Source organism: Protopterus annectens, chromosome 7.part0, assembly GCF_019279795.1.
Source record: "Protopterus annectens isolate FY-2018-M chromosome 7.part0, PAN1.0, whole genome shotgun sequence".
Taxonomy (NCBI): domain Eukaryota; kingdom Metazoa; phylum Chordata; order Ceratodontiformes; family Protopteridae; genus Protopterus; species Protopterus annectens.
This window is the reverse complement of record NC_056739.1, coordinates 433,669,866-433,688,586: the sequence shown is the minus strand read 5'-3', so window position 1 is coordinate 433,688,586 and position 18,721 is coordinate 433,669,866. Positions and strand designations below refer to the sequence as shown.

Sequence of the window (18,721 nt, the reverse complement as noted above, 5' to 3'; positions counted from 1 at the left end):
CAATAAAAGAAAAGGCACTTGGAAGGGCCCCTCCAAAAATGAGCAGCAGAATAATGGATAGAAGGCTTTATTACAAAGAAACGCAGCACACAACACAAATGCCTTAACTGAATCACCAGTCTTTTTTGTCAAAAAGACTTCATCAGATGTGAAAATACATTTAAAACTTAAACTTTTATCCCAAACCACAAATCAAACCCACCAATAAAATGATTGCCAATGACCAGTCAAGAAGCATTTAGAGCAATATGTAAAACCATCCATTTAAAAAATATATCCATATTTTAAATAACATTGTTAAAAAGAATATGCAAAGTGTATACTAAATTTTTAAATATATATCAATTATTTTAATTATTGTAACAATGTATTAAGATAAAAACATTTAAAATTCACTTCAATGCAATTAACATTCATTTCATTTTCAAATACTTTGGCACCATCTAGTGGGCAAATTTTGTCAACGCAATACTAATACACCAATTCAACTAAAGGTTCCTCTCAGGAACAAGTGGGAAGCCTTGTGTTCTTATTAAAGTGATGTTCTTAAACATTCCCTAAATTTAAGTAAACATTATGTGGAATTCCTAGATGCTCCCCTTGCTTTACAAGAAGTGACTGATGCCATAGGAAGACTAAAGAAATGGAAAGCACCCGGCCTGGATGGATACACCTCAGAATTTTATAAAACTTTTATAGTTTCCATGTCACCCATATTACTGAAAGTATACAACCATTTTAAAACTTATGGTTTATCTAACTATCATCTTAATTCTAAAACAATTTTCATACTAAAAAAAAAACCCTTGGATGAGTCTAATCCACATAACGACAGACCCATATCCCTATTAAATGTAGATATTAAAATTCTCCAATTTTAGCTGAAAGAATGAAAAAAGTCATGCCTCATACAATCTCTCCGGAGCAAACCGGTTTCATGATGAATAGACAAACATGGGACAATACCCTAACATTAGATGCTATGGTGCATCTTAACAGGAAAAACTATAGCCCTAAATATGGGCTAATACTTGATGCCTGCAAAGCTTTTGATAGGGTAAATTGGAAATTCGTATTCACTACCATGTCTCATTTCAGTATCCCTAAAAGTCTGATCAACATTATTGAAAACCTGTACAGTAAAACCTATACCTATCTTTATATTAATAAGACTTTATCTAAGCCCATCCAAATACTGAATAGAACTAGACAGGGCTGTCCCTTGTCGCTATATCTTTTTAACTTCTACCTCGAGCCCCTGCTTCTCTCATCCCAAATTACATTTCACTCCATCTCCAAAACTTTAAATGTCACGACAAGTTTATCTGCTTACGCAGATTACTTAAATATTTTGAACACCTCATCTTAGACATTAAGAGATTAGCTGATACAATAGACTCTTTTCTAAAGTTTCGAACTGTCTCATAAATCCAAAGAAATCACTGATTTTCCCCATAAACCCATCAGGTCATAAAGAATATTTGTTCGCAGAATTCCCTTTCAAAATTAACTACTCCCTTAAATATCTGGGTATACATTTTGACCACACTTCTCAGTCTGTGTACCAGAATAATCTCAAGAAGGTATGGACGGGTATCTTACAGGACTTGCATAGATGGCAACAACTCAATTTATTCCCCCTGTCCAAATCTGTAATTGTACGAATAAGTTACTTTATCAGTTTAATACTTTAAATCTAATTATCCCAAATATTTTCTTTCAAAAGGCTAATAAAGAACTGGCTAAGTTCATATGATTCCCAAAGGCGGCTAGAATAAATTATCAGAAACTATGCTATCCTAAACTAAAAGCTGGTCTAAGTTTGCTTGACTTTTGTCTTTATTACTTGATAATATGTGCAAGCAGGGTTATACAAATCTCAACGTTCACTCAGGTGGATAATGTATGGTACCCTCAATGGATCAAACTCTGGCATAGACACGTAATCAGGAACAATTTTAACCCTATAGCCTTACCTTTCTTATCACCTAAAAACCTGAATACTATTCCCATTAATAGCACCATGAAGCAAAGGGTTAAAGACTTCCAGAATCCAATAAAGTTTATGGAATTAGATAATACTCTTCACTTATTACAATCAGTCCACATGAACCCTAATATTAGGTTAAATAAAATGATTAGTTTACTTGATTACCCCTTAAGAGATTGCACCGTTTTGGGATATATACAGACACAAGGAGAAATCAATAAGTGAACTTAAGGATGAGCTAAAGCTTGGTCAGAAGTACACTATCATACTTCATCAAATCAGAGAAATCCTAACAGTGGTAGTGTTAGATGAATCAAATACTGGAAATAGTTACTGCTGCTTTTGGAAATCAAAAAATGTCTATCTAGAAGTAAAAACATGATATCGAACACTTATAAACTATTAATCGCCTCTAAGCATCAGAATGTAGTACTTTTTTCCAACTACTGGAATCAACAGAATAGTAATCTCAGTAAAGACCAAAAAAATCAGAGGAATAGAATTAACCCTTAAGTTTTCTCCTTTTAAGAAGTTGATTTATATATAATTAATGATAATAATACTTATTTTGCCCCATGTATTTTAAACAAATTCAATTCCAATCATGTCCTTGCTTCTCCTTTCCTCAAGCGGACTTGATACACATTCTCTGGTCCTGTAGTCACACACACAAACTTTGGTGCTCTCTCAAAGTTAGACTAGAAAAGATGGGTGATCAAAAAGCAACCCTATTCATGGGAACTAGCAATCCTGAATGTCACTGACCTTAGGTTACCTAAATTTAAGCTTCATGTACTCATCACTCTATGCTTATTGACCTAATTCTATATAACTAGGAATTGGTTAGATCGCACTAAACTTTTTTGGTGCGGCCTCAAGAATTTACCGATAAAATACATATCTTCACAAAAAAATTTCATTAACCCTAACAAGCGGATATACTAGAAAATTTGGAAAATATTTTTTGATATTTTTCAGGACGACTAGAAAGTGTATGATCTATTGTTCAAGATGCATTATTTATTTATTTTTTTTAACTCGGATATTCTGATCTGCCTCCCTGTATGACTGTTTTTATTACAGAATTACTTGGATATGTTTGATAATCTTGTACATAGTTCCCCCCTTTTTTTTGCAGCTTATGTTATAGAAGAGGACTACAGTATAAATGTATATATTCATGACGTACCTGTTTCACTTTGTACTTAACTTTGTTTTTCTTGATTGTGTTGTCATGCCATATTGTTTCATTGTCCTTTTTTTTTTTTTTTTTTTTTTAATCAATAAAAAGTTATTTGAAAAAGTTATGTTCTTAAAAGCCTAGCAGCTCTAAGCTTAGTCCTAAATGCTTCTTTGATCTTTGGGAATCAGGATTTTATTGGTAGGTTTGGTTTGTGGTTTGGGATAAAAGTTTAGTAAGTTTTAAATGTATTTTCACATCTGATGAAGTTTTTTTGATGAAAATGCTGGTGATTCAGTTAAGCTGTTTGTGTTGTATGCTGCATTTCTTTTTAATAAAGCCTTCTACCTGTTGTGCTGCTCGTTTTTGGAGGAGCCCTTCCAAGTGCCTTTTGTTTTATCAATTTAATTTTGGCACTGGTCTTCACTTTTTATTGTTTTTGGAGATTTTCTTGGAGATTGAATGGTCTCCGTGCCCATCGGGAGCTTCCGGGTTTACAGGCGGTGACAATGGTGATTTCACAAAGCTTGTTGGCCAGCTTGCCCAGTTAGTTGAACTTCTGACTCCGATTTGTTACTCGTTAGTGATGCACAGTTCCTTGCTTCCTGGGAATCGGCAAGCGTTTGTTCAGATGAATATGGCATCAACGCAAGGCTCCAGATTACTTTTAAGTAACTCTGGTAGTACTAAGGAGCCTAACGAGTTGAGTAGTGGAAGGTTGCAATGGTTTTCCACATCTCCTTGTCAAAGGAACTGGTGGAAGCTCTGATTCTGAATGGACATTGTTGCAAATGAAGAAACCGGACTTATTGAACAAAGACAAGGTGACTGTATTAGCAGTGAAATAAATGGGAGTAATTTGGGGGCTTCACTTGGGAGAAAAGTTAATTTTAATGATACTACAACAGACAAATGTGATTTAAGGATGCTCTTACGGTGACTATGTTAAACTTGCATGACGTAATGTACAAATATACGACCCTGTACGTAGACAATTCATAACTTAAGGAATGTATTACTTTATCTATTGTACCAAAAGGTTTGAGAGTTTGGAGATTTCCAAACAATATGGAGGATGGCTCTGTATTTTATAAAGAATTAACTGGCCTTTTTGACAAGTGGGGAGATTGAGTTGATGAGGGCCATAACTAGACAAAATGAAAATGACGAGTGCTTTATTTTAGCATATTGAAAGGGTTAATGAATGTATTATTAATGACATTGTTTTCAGTTGAATATAAGAGAAGATATTTTGGTGTTAGAAATCAGATAGTAAATGTAACAATATATTAAATAGTTAAAGAAGAAAATTAGAGAAGGACAAGTATGAATGAGAACAAATGCAGTTATTCCAGACCCAGATCCAACAACAATTATTTGACTAAATGGAATACTGAATCTTGTAATGCCAGGATGGTTGGACACATAAATCATAATGGCAACTATGACCATGGAGATTCTGAACTAGAGTATCGGACAAAGAGAGACTGGTAACCCCCCCCAGCTATTCAGTACCCTTTAGAGTCGTCACCCCCCCCCCCCCCGGAGGTCAGAAAGAATAAGGAACCAGCAATCTGGTTTCCTTTTAACAGGACAGAAGGAGGGGGGGGGCAGGGGGAGGTTTTAAGTGAAAGGCCACACCTGGAATTAATACACAGTGATGGGATTAAGTAAACGTTTAAGGGCTTTAACATTTTTAATTATAGTGATGTTGAGGTGAATGAAAATTTTTGCTGCGGTGGTGGTGCTGCGGTAGCGTTGTCGCCTCACAGTAAGACGTTGTCCTGTTCGATTCTCAGATAGAGCGTCTTCTGTGTGGAGACATGCGTGAATGGGCGTACCTTCGTTGAAGGTTGTGCGTCAGGGCTGGCAACTCGGCACGTAAAAATCTACTGCCAATCATTAGCGGGCCAGAGTTCCGCTGTGGCGACCCCTAACCGGGAAAAGCCGAAAGACGCAAATTAAGGTCTAAATTTTGTCCCAGCTAAAAAATATGATTTTAGTATGCTTGTTATTGATTTAAAATTGTTTTTGAGAAAGAAATCTCCACCTTTTGCTTGATGACAAACCTATGATTTTGAATGGTGATGAAGCTTTAAAAAGGAAGAGTATTTTAATCCACCCCTACATCCTCAGTTGCGGAATTTTGAAGTTATGGTTGAAAGGGAACTGAGAGAAGGTGTATGTAAGGATAAGTTCCCTCATAATTTGAATAAAGTTGAAAAGGGATTTATTGGACGAATTAAGGAGCAATAAATACTTAAGAATTATGAAACCAGACAAGGGGGTGGGATTGTTTTTATGAATAGCATTACATACAAAGCTAAGATGTTGGAAATATTACATGATGAGAACAAATATGTTGGAGTATCGATGAACAAAATAAATATTGCTTACAAAAGAATTTGTTGCATTATATGATTTACTAATAGAAGGGGTAATTGACAAGAATATTTTTGATTTTTTTTTGCACAATAAATAGAGTCCCTTCTATATTTGGGATACCGGAAGTGCATAAGAATATTTATGACTCACCTTTTTGTCCCATAGCTGTAGAAGGTTTGGTGACTGCCCCCTTAGCCAGGTTTTTGGATGTTAACCTGGTTATGAGGGGTAGCACATTTATGAAAGACTCTTGGGACTTTTTGAGGAATGTCAAACAGGAGGTATTTAGGGACGAGGTTAAGTTTATAATTTTTGATATTGTTGATTTGTTTCAATACCACATGAAAAAGGTCTTGAGTGGTTTGAGGAAGCCTTGAGGCAGGCTGAGTTTCTAACTCCAAATGAGTTCAATACATGTTTACGACTTATTGAACTGATTTAAAAAAAAATATTTTATTTATTTCCATGGAGAATTTTTTCAACAGATTAGTCGAATGGTTGTGGGAGCAAGTTCTGTTCCAATTTATGTTAATTTGATCTTGTCTATTTGGGAGGAGAAGTTTAATAGCCAATATAAGGATTGTTGGATATTGTACAAGCATGTTTTAGACAATATTTGTATTTTTTGGACAGGAAAGTTTAATATATTGAAAAAATTCTAAAAAATTCTCGAGAGTCCTAAATTTTTACAGTTCACCTATAGCATTAGTCATAGTGAAGTAAGTTATTTAGATGTCACAGTAAGGATGGTGGTAAATATGAATCAAAAGTTTATAAGAAGAAAACTTATTCTAATTCCATTCTTCACTTTACTAGTGCACACCCATTTCATCAGAAAAGGGGTATAATTAAAGGGCAGTTCTTAAGATTTAGCTGGATAACCTCAGATGAGAATGAGTTTTAGGGAATGTGACATTTTAAGAAACAGGTTTATTGATCGAGGTTACCCAAATAATCTAAGTTCTGATGTATGTTGTGAGGTAGTGAGGAATGGGAAAGACAAATTTGCCCCTGTTCTGGGTATTAGTGGCACTACCCTTGCAAATGACTAAGTGGATGAGGGTACCCATGTGGACGAGGAAAGAATGGGTGGAAGATATGTTTGTGAAAGATTTTAGTGGGGATTCTGTTATTAGGAAGATCATGGAAAATTAAATGGTTGAAATTCAATAGTATTTTAGACCATAAATTAAATTTTACTACACCCATAAACTGTATCATTAGGAAAGGTAGGAGCATTAAGGATCCATTGGAAGGTTGTAAAGGTATGGGAATTAAACATGGTAGGAACAGGAAAGGAACATTTAAGTGCGGTATGTGTTCACAGTGTCCATATATTAGTAATGTGGAGGGTTTTTTTTCTTGGACTCGAGGGGTAAGAGAATTATAGGTAAAGGTAATAGCACATGTGAGAGTAGTGGGGTGGGTCATATTGCAATGTGTTTCCTGTCAAGCATTTTATGTTGGAAAAACTGAAAGAAAGCTAAGAAAGAGAATATACAAACACATTAATGCTGTTTGGACTAAGAACCAAAGTAATGCTTTATACAAATCACCTTAGTGGTATTCTGGCTAAGTTTCACTTTTTTTTAGAGGAGATTCCTAAGGATTTTAGGGGTGGTATGTGGGAAGCTAGAATAGTGTGTAGAGAATTATACTGTCAAATAATTTTGGATGCCAGTAGGTCACCGGGGTTAAACGATGCAGTTTCTTTAGCCCCAGTCTTGAAGCTTAAACACAAGGCTTCCCACTTGTTCCTGAGAGAACCCATTAGTTGAATTAGTGTATTAGTATTGTGTTTACAGGATTTGCCCACTAGATGGTGCCAAAGTATTTGAAAAGGAAATTGCTTTTATTTGCGTTAATGCAAGTGAATTTTAAATGTTTTATCATAATATAGTGTTACAATAATTACAATTGATATATATTTAAAATTTAGTTTACACTTTGTATCTTGTTTTTAACAATGTTTAAGTAAAATATAGATTTATTTTTAGATGGATGCTTTTACATGTATTGGTCTAATTACTTCTTGATTGGTCTTTGGGAGTCAGGATTTTATTGGTGGGTTTGGTTTGTGCTTTGGGATAAACGTTTAGTCAGTTTTAAATGTATTTTCACATCTGACGAAGTCTTTGAAGAAAACGCTGGTGATTTGGTTAAGGGGTTTGTGTTGTGTGTTGCATTTCTTTGTAATAAAGCCTTCTACCCATTATTGTGCTGCTCGTTTTTGGAGGGGCCCTTCAGAGTGCCTTTTGTTGTTTTATCAGTTTAATTTTGGCACTGGTTTTCACTTTTTATTTTAAGATTTTACACAGCTATTTATTCTAATTGGCGTTTTCTAGCACAGGTAGCACTGTTTTTCCCACATGGGTTACATGGCAAGAGAGAAACGTCTGCAGCTTCCTCAGCATGCAAATCTGAAACAGTGTAGGGAGTACCAAGTATGGGGTGATACTATTAGTTTTTTTGGCATCTTTGCTCTAATGACCTGCTAAATATGTGGGAAGCTAGGGGGCCAAGTACTAAGAAGTCATGCATAGCTTAACGGAAAAAAAAATCTACTTGTTCCCAAGGTGGACTAGCACACAAAGCACTTGGGTGTTCCAGTAGTTCTTAGTGTCTGAGCTGTTGATTTCTGCTTTTAGCGTCTGCTTCCCTGCCTGTACCTTTCTCAGCTTTTTTGTCTAATTACTTGTAGATCTTACAGACACCAGGTCTATTGGCAGGCAGTTTTCTCAAGGCCGTCCTCAGCCTTAGTCTTAAGAGAAAAGTTGCTCCAGCTTGGGACTTGAATTTTCTGTAGGAAAAAATTATCTTGCCACCCTTTGAGCAAGCTGTGGCATTACCTCTACAGTTTATGATTTTAAAAACTGTTTTGTTTACTGTTACCTTGGCTAGGAAAGTCTTTGAAATCCAAGCACTCTATGCAAGGAGCCATTCTTACAGTTTCAAAGAAAAGCAGAATGGCCCTGTACACTAGTCCCACATACATACCAAAGGATATTACTGAAATAGCCCTGGCAAAGTAGTCCCAACTTCTGACTTTTCCCTGGTTCCTAGCATAGTGTTGAAAGGAAACTGCAATTCTCTACTTGTGCATAGCCAAGTGAGGTGATAACCTGGATAGGCTAAAACCTTTAGAAAGTCAGACCAACTAGTTGCCTTTTTTTACAGGAAAAACATTCTCATTTGTAAAATAAACTTTTAAAATGGCTAGCACATTGCAGTTTTTGTTGCAAGTCTCTTGGCAGGGTTCAGCAGGAAAGAGTCGAACCTAATTTCACAAGGTGTGCAGCAACTGTCACTGCCTTCTTCAGTGGATTTTGGTGCCCATGTCATTTTGAAGGTAGCCGCTTGGTACTCTCTTCATATCTTTTCAAAGCAGTGCATACTGGTTGTGATATCTGAAGGGCATTCTTCAGTCCTCTCAAGCAGGAAGCTAGGTACCTTATTTTAAAGGTTCATCTTTTGAAATCTACTTGACCAGAGGCAAGATAAGATTGAAGTAGGTTGCAGGAATCTGTGGTGAAAACTGTTTGACCTTACATACACAGGTGGCTAAACATTGCAGATGTGGTTGTGACTCTAGCATCCAAGGTAGCAACTACAGGGTCCTTTGATTAGAAGACATGTCTAGTTTAATACCTTTGTAGCTCCTTACTGCATTCTTGGACAGTAATATAATTACTTTCATATGTTAACTTTATTTACCTTTCCTCCTTTTATCCTTCCTCAGGCCTTCATGGTGTCATTGGACATCAAAGATGTTTATCTGCATATTCTTATTAATCTGCGATACACAAAGTTTTTTTGCTTTGCTATTGCTTTATCAGATTTTCAATTCTGTGCCTTGCCCTTTGAATTGTCTACAGCCCTGAGGCTGTTCATGAAATGCTTAGCTCCTGTCATAGCCTTCTGCAGGCTGCAGGGCATACAGATCTTTCCATACCTAGATGACCTTCTCCTCCAGACTCGGACATCCTTCAGGAGAACCTCTCCTTTACAGTGCCGCTGTTGGAGAGTCTAGGATTCACTGTCCGTTACCAGAAATCTTCTCTGGTTCCTTCCCAAGATCGCATCTTTCTTGGCACAGGATCCATTCAGACTGAATGTTGGCTTCCTTACCCCCCCAGAAAAGGTCCTATCCCACGCCTCCTACTTCCAGGGCTTTTTGCTCCCAGAATCCCTGACTGCCAGAGAGATGTTCTTCGTGTTTCACTGTTGCAGTCATCACATTTGGGTTATCTCTGCCAGGGTAGCCCTCTGCCGGCCCAAATACCAGAGTCTTAGTATTTCTGCATCAGTTGCTGTCACTCCAGGACTTGCGTCAGGTCGTCAGTAGTATAAAGTAAGGCAGCCGACACCATTACATCAGTCTTTCTTGCCATGGAGCCCGAAGCAGAAGCAGTTCGCATGACTGCTGGTCGGCCGCTACCTGAGTTTCATCTTCTGAATTAAAGCTGAAGTCTTCTAAAGCTAAGTACCCCGTTGGGGATCCTTTTTTTTTTTTTGCACTAACTGATGTCAGAAAAAGTTAACAATTGTCTCGCTGTGGAAAGCAAATACCATACCGAGACTTTCGTTCTTACTGCGTCAGTTGCTTAGGCCCAGACCACGACGTCCCCTGCTGTCTCTTCTGCGCTTTGTTCAATGCCAGAACTATACGTCGTCGGGCCCTTGTTTTAGCTAGATATTCTCTTACAGTCCTCGAATTCCGATATGGCTTTGGTAAGCCATCTGACAGCAGATGATCTGAAAAAACGTAAAGATAAGGAGAGACAGACTGCACAGGTCCAAACGTACTGACGATGCTTCCATTAAGCTAGTCACCAGTTCTCCGGTCCTCAGTGAGGCGCTTTCACAGCCCCTGATGCCCGCTTTTGTGGATTCTCAGGCCGCTACAGAGACCCTTTCGGAGTCCAGTATGCCGCAAAACTCTTCAACTAAAGATCCTGCGGTCGTCTCTACCTTGGATGGGTCCGGAGCCACTGAGCAGGCACCGGCTTCCGAGGAAATCCTTTACACTGCCAGTTCTCGACACAAACCGACGACTACTTTCGCGTCTACCGTTCTTTCAAAAATGACCAAGTTTCTTAGGCCCAGGTTACGCACCACACCCAAGAAACCGACCCAATCTCCAGCACCTGCTTCCTTGCTTCAGTCTCAAATGCTTAAAATGGCGGAAGACCATATCATGATGATCAGGGGAAGCCACGCTACCCCTTCCAAAAGAAAAAAAAAGATTTGTCCCCTGTAGTTTTTTCTTAACAGGAGTCTGACTCTGATGCATCTGAATATGAAGACATGCAACCCCTCTCTGCTTATGATGATTCTGATGCAGAGGATTCCATTTCTTCAGCCTCTCCCCCAGAGCATTTTTCCTTTGGGGAAATCCTTCACACATTAAGGGAGCATTTCCAATGGGAAAGTCAGGACTACCCTCAGTCTAAAAAGAGATTCAGGGAATTCTTATATCTTCCACAGCACAGACCGCTGGCAATCCCCCCCCAGTCCTGGATATTGTGGAGGATTTTTTCCTGGAATCCAGCTTGACACCTGACAACCCTCCCTCCCTGCACCCAGAAAACCAGACCGGTATTAGAGTCCCTGACTCGCACAAAGTTCTTTTTAAAAATCCTACTGCCGACCATGAGGTAATTTCTCAAGGACCCAAAGGAATGAAAGCAATCTCTGCTAAGAATCCCACCCACTCAGATAGGGATTCCCGAGCACTAGACAGATGGGGTAAAAAAGTATACACCTAGGCAACTCTTGCTATCAGTGCACAAAATTGTCAGTTCTATATGCTAAAATTTCGGCAACATACCCTGGAACTCTTCAAACAAAAAATGTCTTCTTTTCCTGCTTGTGCAGAATCTATAAAGTTACAAGAGTTAATGCATTCTGCAAGTCAAGTAACTAAGCACACCTGGCACTGTGGTTTTGGCAAGCTAGAAGATTCTTGCAGGGCAGCAGTCACTGGTTCTGTCCTTAGAAGTCATGCATGGCTTAAGGAACAGCCCTTGCTAGACCATGTTAAATCTAAATTGTTGGATGCCCCCTTGCACAAAGACAACTTATTTGGCACTAAGGCAGAAGAGGTCTTAAAGATGGAAGAAAAAGCAAAATCTATGCAGACAGCTAAGGATTTCTTACAGGTCCAGCCACCTAGGTTCAGCAGGCATTGTCCCTCCAAGCATTGGTCCTTTTCTGCTCCCACCAGTTCAGCCCAGCCCAGACCCTGGGGATCCAGACCCCACAGACAACAGCCACAGAGAATGCAGAGATCTAAGCAGTGGACTACCTCCACTTCAACACCAGAGTGTTCTACGCCACCCCTTTATGGTAAGAACTCACAATGACTCTCCTACCCCACTCCCTCCCTCTGCCCACCTCCACTTACCCCCCTAGGAGGAAAACACTCCTTTCATGCTAACACCTGTGCCACCATTACCAGCGACAGCTGGGTTCTCGACATAGTGTCCCAGGGATACACATTTTCTTTCCACACCCTTCCAACTCCAAAAGGGTTTCCAGATCTACCTCCAAACCAGTGGGCAGAGGTGCAAAAGCAAGTCATTTCCATGCTCTCCATGGGGACAGTAGAACAAGTTCCTACACAACAGAAAGGCCAAGGTTTCTACTCCAGACTGTTTCTGGTACCCAGGAAAAAGGGCACTGGTGCCCCATCCTTGATCTATCCATTCTAAACACATTCTTGGTGATCCCAGAATTCACAATGCTCACCCTCCAGCAGCTGCCACCCATGCTCTCCAAGGATGCTTGGCTAGCCACCCTAGACCTAAAGGAGGCATACCTCCACATCCCTATCAAGGAATCTTGGAGGAAATATCTCCGTTTCAGGTCAGAATCTCAGCACTTTCAGTTCTCTGCACTTCCCTTTGACTTATCTACTGCTTCCAGAGTTTTCACAAAATGTCTGGCTCCAGCCGTTGCCATTTGCAGAGAAAGGAATATCCAGATTTACCCATAGTTAGATGACTGCCTAATTCAGGCAGACAGCCAGGAAAAGCTGCTCAAGCATTTGGCCTTTGTGAAGTCCCTACTAATCCCCCTAGGGTACACAATCAACGAAAAGAAATCCAGACAGGTACCCACCCAAAGGATTATTTTCCTGGGAGCAAGCCTGGACACAGCATCCCAGATGGCATTCCTTACTCCAGAAAAGCAAACCTTTCTGACAGCCTACTTCTCTCAACTAGCCACCAGACCCCAACTATCTGCAAGGAAGATCCTACAAGCTCTGGGGTTCATGGCATCTTGCCTGCCAGACTGCATATGAGGAAACTTCAATAGTACCTAAAAAGCTTTTGATGTCAACACACTCAAGACCTGGAGACTCTTATACCTATAATATCTTGCCTCAGAAAAGTTTTCCTTTGTTGGGCAACAGCATGCTCCTTCAACAAATGACTACCTTTCTCACCACCCCATGCCGCCCAGACCCTCACCACAGACTCATCAGATTATGCTTGGGGTGCACACCCGGGCGGCAGATGCATACAGGGCCAATGGAGCCCACAGCAAATCCAGCTGCACATCAACCAAAAAAAGATGATAGCTGTCCAATACGCCTTGATAGCTTTCAAGCCCCTTGTCTCCCCAGAGGATCTCCTGATCAAAATAGACAACACAACTGTGATGTAGTATATCAACAAGCAAGGAGAGACACAGTCCTACCGTCTATGCAGGCTGGCCATGACTCTTTGGCACGCAGCCTCTGCCATGCAACTCCACCTGTTAGCACAATTCCTACAGGGTTCTCAACTCTCTTGACGGACCACTTAAGCAGAAATCTTCTGGATCCACACGAGTGGCAGCTCAACAGAAGCACCTTCGTCCTAATAACTCAGAAATGGGACACCCCGAAGGTCGACCTCTTTGCCTCCCACACCAACTATCAGCTCAGCAAGTTCTGCACCAGGGAGCATCACTGCATGGCTTGGAAAGTGGATGCCCTATCCTTCCCCTGGGTCAATCTATCGGTCTATGCCTTTCCTCCACTACATGTCATCCCCAGGGTACTGCCCAAAATAATGGAGGAAAAAACAAGGACAGTTCTTATAGCTCCAGACTGGCCTTGCCAGCACTGATACCCCCTTGCCTGTCCCCTCTGCCACCTTGGCATCCACCTCAGATTCCAAACCTCCTGACCCAGAGGGAAGGGGAATTCATGCATCCCCAATTGCAGACACTATTTGGCAGCTTGATTTATTCCTTAACCCCCAATCAATCTGCCAACCTCAACAAACAGGTTCTGGATGTTATACATGAGGCCAGACGCCCTAGCACTAGGAAGTCTTATGCTGACAAATGGAAAAGGTTCTGCATCCTGATTTAGGCTAAGGGAGCCAATACGGCACAGTCCTCACTCTCGTTCATCCTGAATTACTTAGCTGACCTACTACACAGTGGACTGTCCTTTTCCTCTCTTAAAACTCAAGCCTCTGCTATCTCTGCTCATTTTCCCCACTGAGCAGTCCCTTTTCTCACACCATCTGAACAAACAGTTCCTAAGAGGGGCTAGCAAGTTGAGGCCACCCAGAAGAGCACCAACCCCAGCTTGGGACCTTAACATTGTGTTGGAAAAGCTCAACCCCCCCCCCCTTCGAACTTGCCTCTTCAGCAGACTTAAAATTTCTCTCCTGAAAGACAGCTTTCCTTCTAGCCATCACTTCAGTCAGAAGGGTCTCCAAGCTGCAAGCACTCATGGCTGTGGAAAACTTCATCTTCCATGCTGACAGGATAGCCCTCAGGACTAACCCATCCTTCATGCCCAAGGTGGTGTCCAGTGTGGCTCTCAACCAATCCATTCATTTGCCCACCTTTTTCCCTAACCCACAGAACAAGGGGAAAGGATCCTGCATTCTCTCTAGATGTGCACAAACAGTTCAGATTCTATCTAGACAGGGCAAAATCCTTCAGAAAGTCTGATCAGTTGCTGATTAGCTATGCTGCAGGGACAGAGGGCAAAGCCATCTCCAAACAAACAACCCCTAAATGGATAGCACACTGCATCCATTTCTGCTACAAACAATATGGAAAGCCTCCCCCAAGGGAGGCTGAACTCACTCCACCAGAGCAGCCTCCACTTCTGCAGCTTTCCTCAGAGGAGTCCCCACCAGGGACATCCTGGAGGCTGCCACCTGGACATCTGTTAACACCTTCACCAGACATAACCACCTGCTTATCTTCTCCAAATCCAGGGCAGAGTTTGCTTCTGCAGTCCTGCAGTGCATCTTAGCCAGCCCCAAGTATCCTTGACTGCGCTTTGGGAATCAACCCAAATGTGATGACTGCAACAGTGAAACATGAAAAACATAGCACAGTTGCGTACACTTACAATAAATGTAGATGTTTTGAGTGTATTCACTGTTGCAGTCCCAGTTCCCCTCCCTCCCCCTCTTCTTTCATCTTTTTCCTTACAAGGGACATATTGGTGTTTACTTTCTACTGGTGGGGTTCTTCCACCAGAACCTGGCTCCCACTTGGGAACTCCTGACACGTTAGGGCAAGAAAAACTGATGTAATGGCGTCGGCTGCCTTTCTTTATACTACTGACTGCCTGATGTCAGTCCTGGAGCGACAGCAACCGACGCAGAAATACTAAGCCTCTGGTATTCGGGCTGGCTGAGGGCTATTTTGGCAGGGATAACCCAAATGTGATGACTGCAGCAGTGAATACACTCAAACATCTACATTTATGGTAAGTATACACAACTGTTTTTTTCTTCACCTCCTGGGGTTTATGGCTTCTACAGTTCCCATGCTCTCCTTAGCCAAGTTGCACATGAGGAAGTTCCAGTGGTTTTTGAGAACAGTATGGGTACAACACTCCCACCCTCTGGAATTTACCCCCCTCCTGCCTTGCTGAAAAAGGAATTACACTGGTGGATCCAACAGATGACAAAGAATCCAGGTTTACGCTTACAACCACCACCTTCCATTCAGGTGCTCTACATGGATGCGTCAGACATGGAATGGGGAGCAGCTCTGGACTCATGGAGGGTCAAAGATGTCTGGTTTCTAGCCCTGAAAATAGAGCGCATTAATATAAAGGAGGTGAGGGCCCTGATCCTCGCCCTACAAATCTTCAAACCTCATCTTTCCCCTGGGGTTTTAAAATGTTTTACAGACAATACCATGGTTCATTGGTATGTCAACAAACAGGGAGGGACAAAGTCCTATCTTCTGTGCAGACTGGCCGTGCAGGCCTGGGAATTAGCTGTCCAGAATCAACTTTCCCTCCAGGTGGTTTACATTTCCTCGACTCAGAAAGTGGTGGCAGACACACTGAGCAAGTCCACATGACTCAATTTCACAAATGGATGCTGTACAGGGATGCGTTTCTGGACATGGTCCATCGATGGGGTATACCTCTGGTAGATCTTTGCCTCCCCCATGAACAGACAACTTCCCAAGTTTTGTGCCAGTGTCCCAGATCCCTTGGCATGGAAGGAGGACGCCCTGTCTTTCTCTTGGAAGGGCATGTTTCCTTGTGCATTCCCCCTTCCCACTTCAAAGCATCCTGTTGAAAATCTAACAGGAGCAACCAAAAGTCTTGCTGGTTGTGACTCCCTTTTTGCCAAGACAGCATTGGTTCCCCCTTCTGCATTTAGCCAATGGCAATCACCACAAGTTAACCCCACAAAATGGACCTACTCACACCAGACCAGGCAAATTTACTTCATCCACAGATGTCAACCCTACAACTGACTCTGGGTGATAGGGTTTTGATTCCCTTCAGATACCTTTTCTCTGAGGACAATGCTACAAGTCCTGCAGGAAGCCAGAAAACCAAAAACTAGGAAATTCTAGGTTTCCAAATGGGAAAGGTTTTCCATCTGGTGTCTTAAAAAGGATTTACAACCACTGTTGGTGGATGTTCCAATGGTCCTGTCCTACTTGTGTGAATTACTGAAGAGCGTGCCGTCATACTCAGTAAAAGCTCATCTTTCTGCTATCTCTGCATGTCTGCCTATGTCTCCCCCTTTAGCTTCCAGGTTGGAGGTTAAAGGCATCCTTCACATCAGACCACCAAGAAAACCAGATGTTCTTCGTGTTTCACTGTTGCAGTCATCACTTTTGGGTTATCTGCTTGCAGTAGCCCTCAGTCGGCCTGATTAACAAATTCTTGGGTCCTGCGTCGGTTGCTGTCCCTTCTTCCATGACGTCAGGTCGTCAGGGGTATAAAACATGCAGCCAATGCCATTGCATCAGTCTTTCTTGCCGTGCGGTGGCTGAAGCAGAAGCTTTAGCAAGTGCCAGTCGGCAGACTCCTGAAATTTTCATTTTCGAGTTTCAGAACCGAAGTCTTCAACTAAAGCTAAGTACCCCGTTGGGGAAACTTTTTTTCTTGCTCTTTACCGATGTCAGTAAAAATTAATAATTGCATTACTTGTGGAAAGCAAATACCTCATAAAGATTTTCATTCGTACTGTATTCCTTGCCTAGGCCCTGACCACAACGTACCGTGCTGTCAGTTTTGTGCTTTATTTAATCAGCGCACTATCCATAGTCGGTACATTTTCGCCTCAAAATATTTCAGTTCTCGGTTTAATTATCCAGAAATGTCGTCGGTTAGCCATCAGACTACCAGGATTGCGAAAAAAATGCAAGGATAAAGATAGAGACAGGCCGCCGAGGTCCAAAACTGCCGACGACGCTTCTCCTAAGCCAGTCGCCAGTTCACCGGTACTCAGTGAGGTACTTTCGCAGCCCCTGATACCCTCTACTTCTGATACGCAGGCCTCTACTGAGACCCATTCGGAGTCCGGTATGCCGCGAGATGCTTCAACTATGGAACCTGCGGATGTCTCTACCTTGGATGGGCAGGCACTGGCTTCTGAGGGTGTATTCAGGCCTACGGACTTGCATATTAAAATGCCGCCTTCTTTTAGGCCTAAATCTCGAACCATGCCTAAAAAACAGACGCCCAGGCCACATGCTCAGGCCTCTATGCCTAAAAAACAAATGATAAGAATGGCTGAAGACCTTATAACTCTAATTAGGGGAAGCCAGCTTCCCCTTTCTAAAAGACCTAGGACTGAAGTTGTTTATGAATCTTCTTACCAGGATTCTGATTTTTCTGATTCTTCTGATGTGGATTTGCCCATATCTACGTATGAGGATTCTGATGCAGAGGACTCTATCTCCTCTGCCTCCCTCCAGAGGATTTTTCTTTTGGTGAAACTTTACATAGTCTAAGGGAGCATTTTCACTGGGAAAGCCAGGATTTTTCTGATTCAAAAAAGAGGCTTAGGGATTTCTTACTCCTGCCTCAGCATAGGCCTTTAGCTATTCCTCCAGTACTAGACATTGTTGTTGATGCTTTTTCGGAATCTAGTTTGGCCCCTGATTCCTTGCCTCCTGCTCTTAGAAAACCTGGCAGATATTACAGGGTTCCTGATTCGCACAAGTTCCTTTTTAAAAATCCTATTGCGGATCCAGAGACTATTTCACAGGGACCCAAGGGCATTAAGGCTTCTACTGTTAAAAATCCTACCCCTTCTGATAGCGACTCCAGGGTGCTGGATAGATGGGGTAAGAAGGTTTACACTTCTGCAACCTTGGCCATTAGGGCTTTAAAACTGCCAGTTTCATATGTTAAAGTATCAACAACATGTTGTTGGATTGCTTAAACAGAAAATGATGTTAATTCCGGACTGTGCGGAAAATAAAGAATTACAGGATTTAATGCATTCTGCTGAACAGATTGGAAAACATACTTTGCAATGTGGATTTGATTCTTTAGAGGCTTCTTCCCGGGCTGCTGTTACTGGTTCTGTACTCAGAAGGCATGCTTGGCTTAAGGAGCAATCTTTACCTGAGCATGTTAAAGTTAAATTGTTGGATGCTCCTTTAAATCAGGACCACCTGTTTGGCAACAAGGCTGAGGAAGTTCTTAAAAAGATGGAAGATAAAGCTAAGTCTATGCAAACTGTTAAAGATTTCTTACAAGTTCAGCCTCCTAGATTTAGTAGGCACTGGCCCAATAAGAATTGGTCCTTTCCAGCCTCTTCAATGTCTTCTCAAGCCAAACCCAGACATAGCAGAAACACTAGGTTTCAGTCCCAGGGGACGCACAAGAATAGGTAGTGGGGGGTTTCCACACCCAAATAAGGGAGTAGTAAGACCCCCCC

The 18,721-nt window shown here is 41.4% G+C and overlaps 1 protein-coding gene across 1 annotated transcript in view; it reads left to right on the top strand.

Moving 5' to 3' along the window:
• The window catches only part of FXR2 (FMR1 autosomal homolog 2), a 1,381,282-nt gene that overhangs the window by 148,884 nt on the left and 1,213,677 nt on the right, over nt 1–18,721 (top strand). The window contains exon 5 of the mRNA XM_044076212.1: nt 3,616–3,887. Coding sequence (XP_043932147.1) covers nt 3,616–3,887 — 272 coding nt within the window. The remainder of the gene's footprint in view (nt 1–3,615; nt 3,888–18,721) is intronic.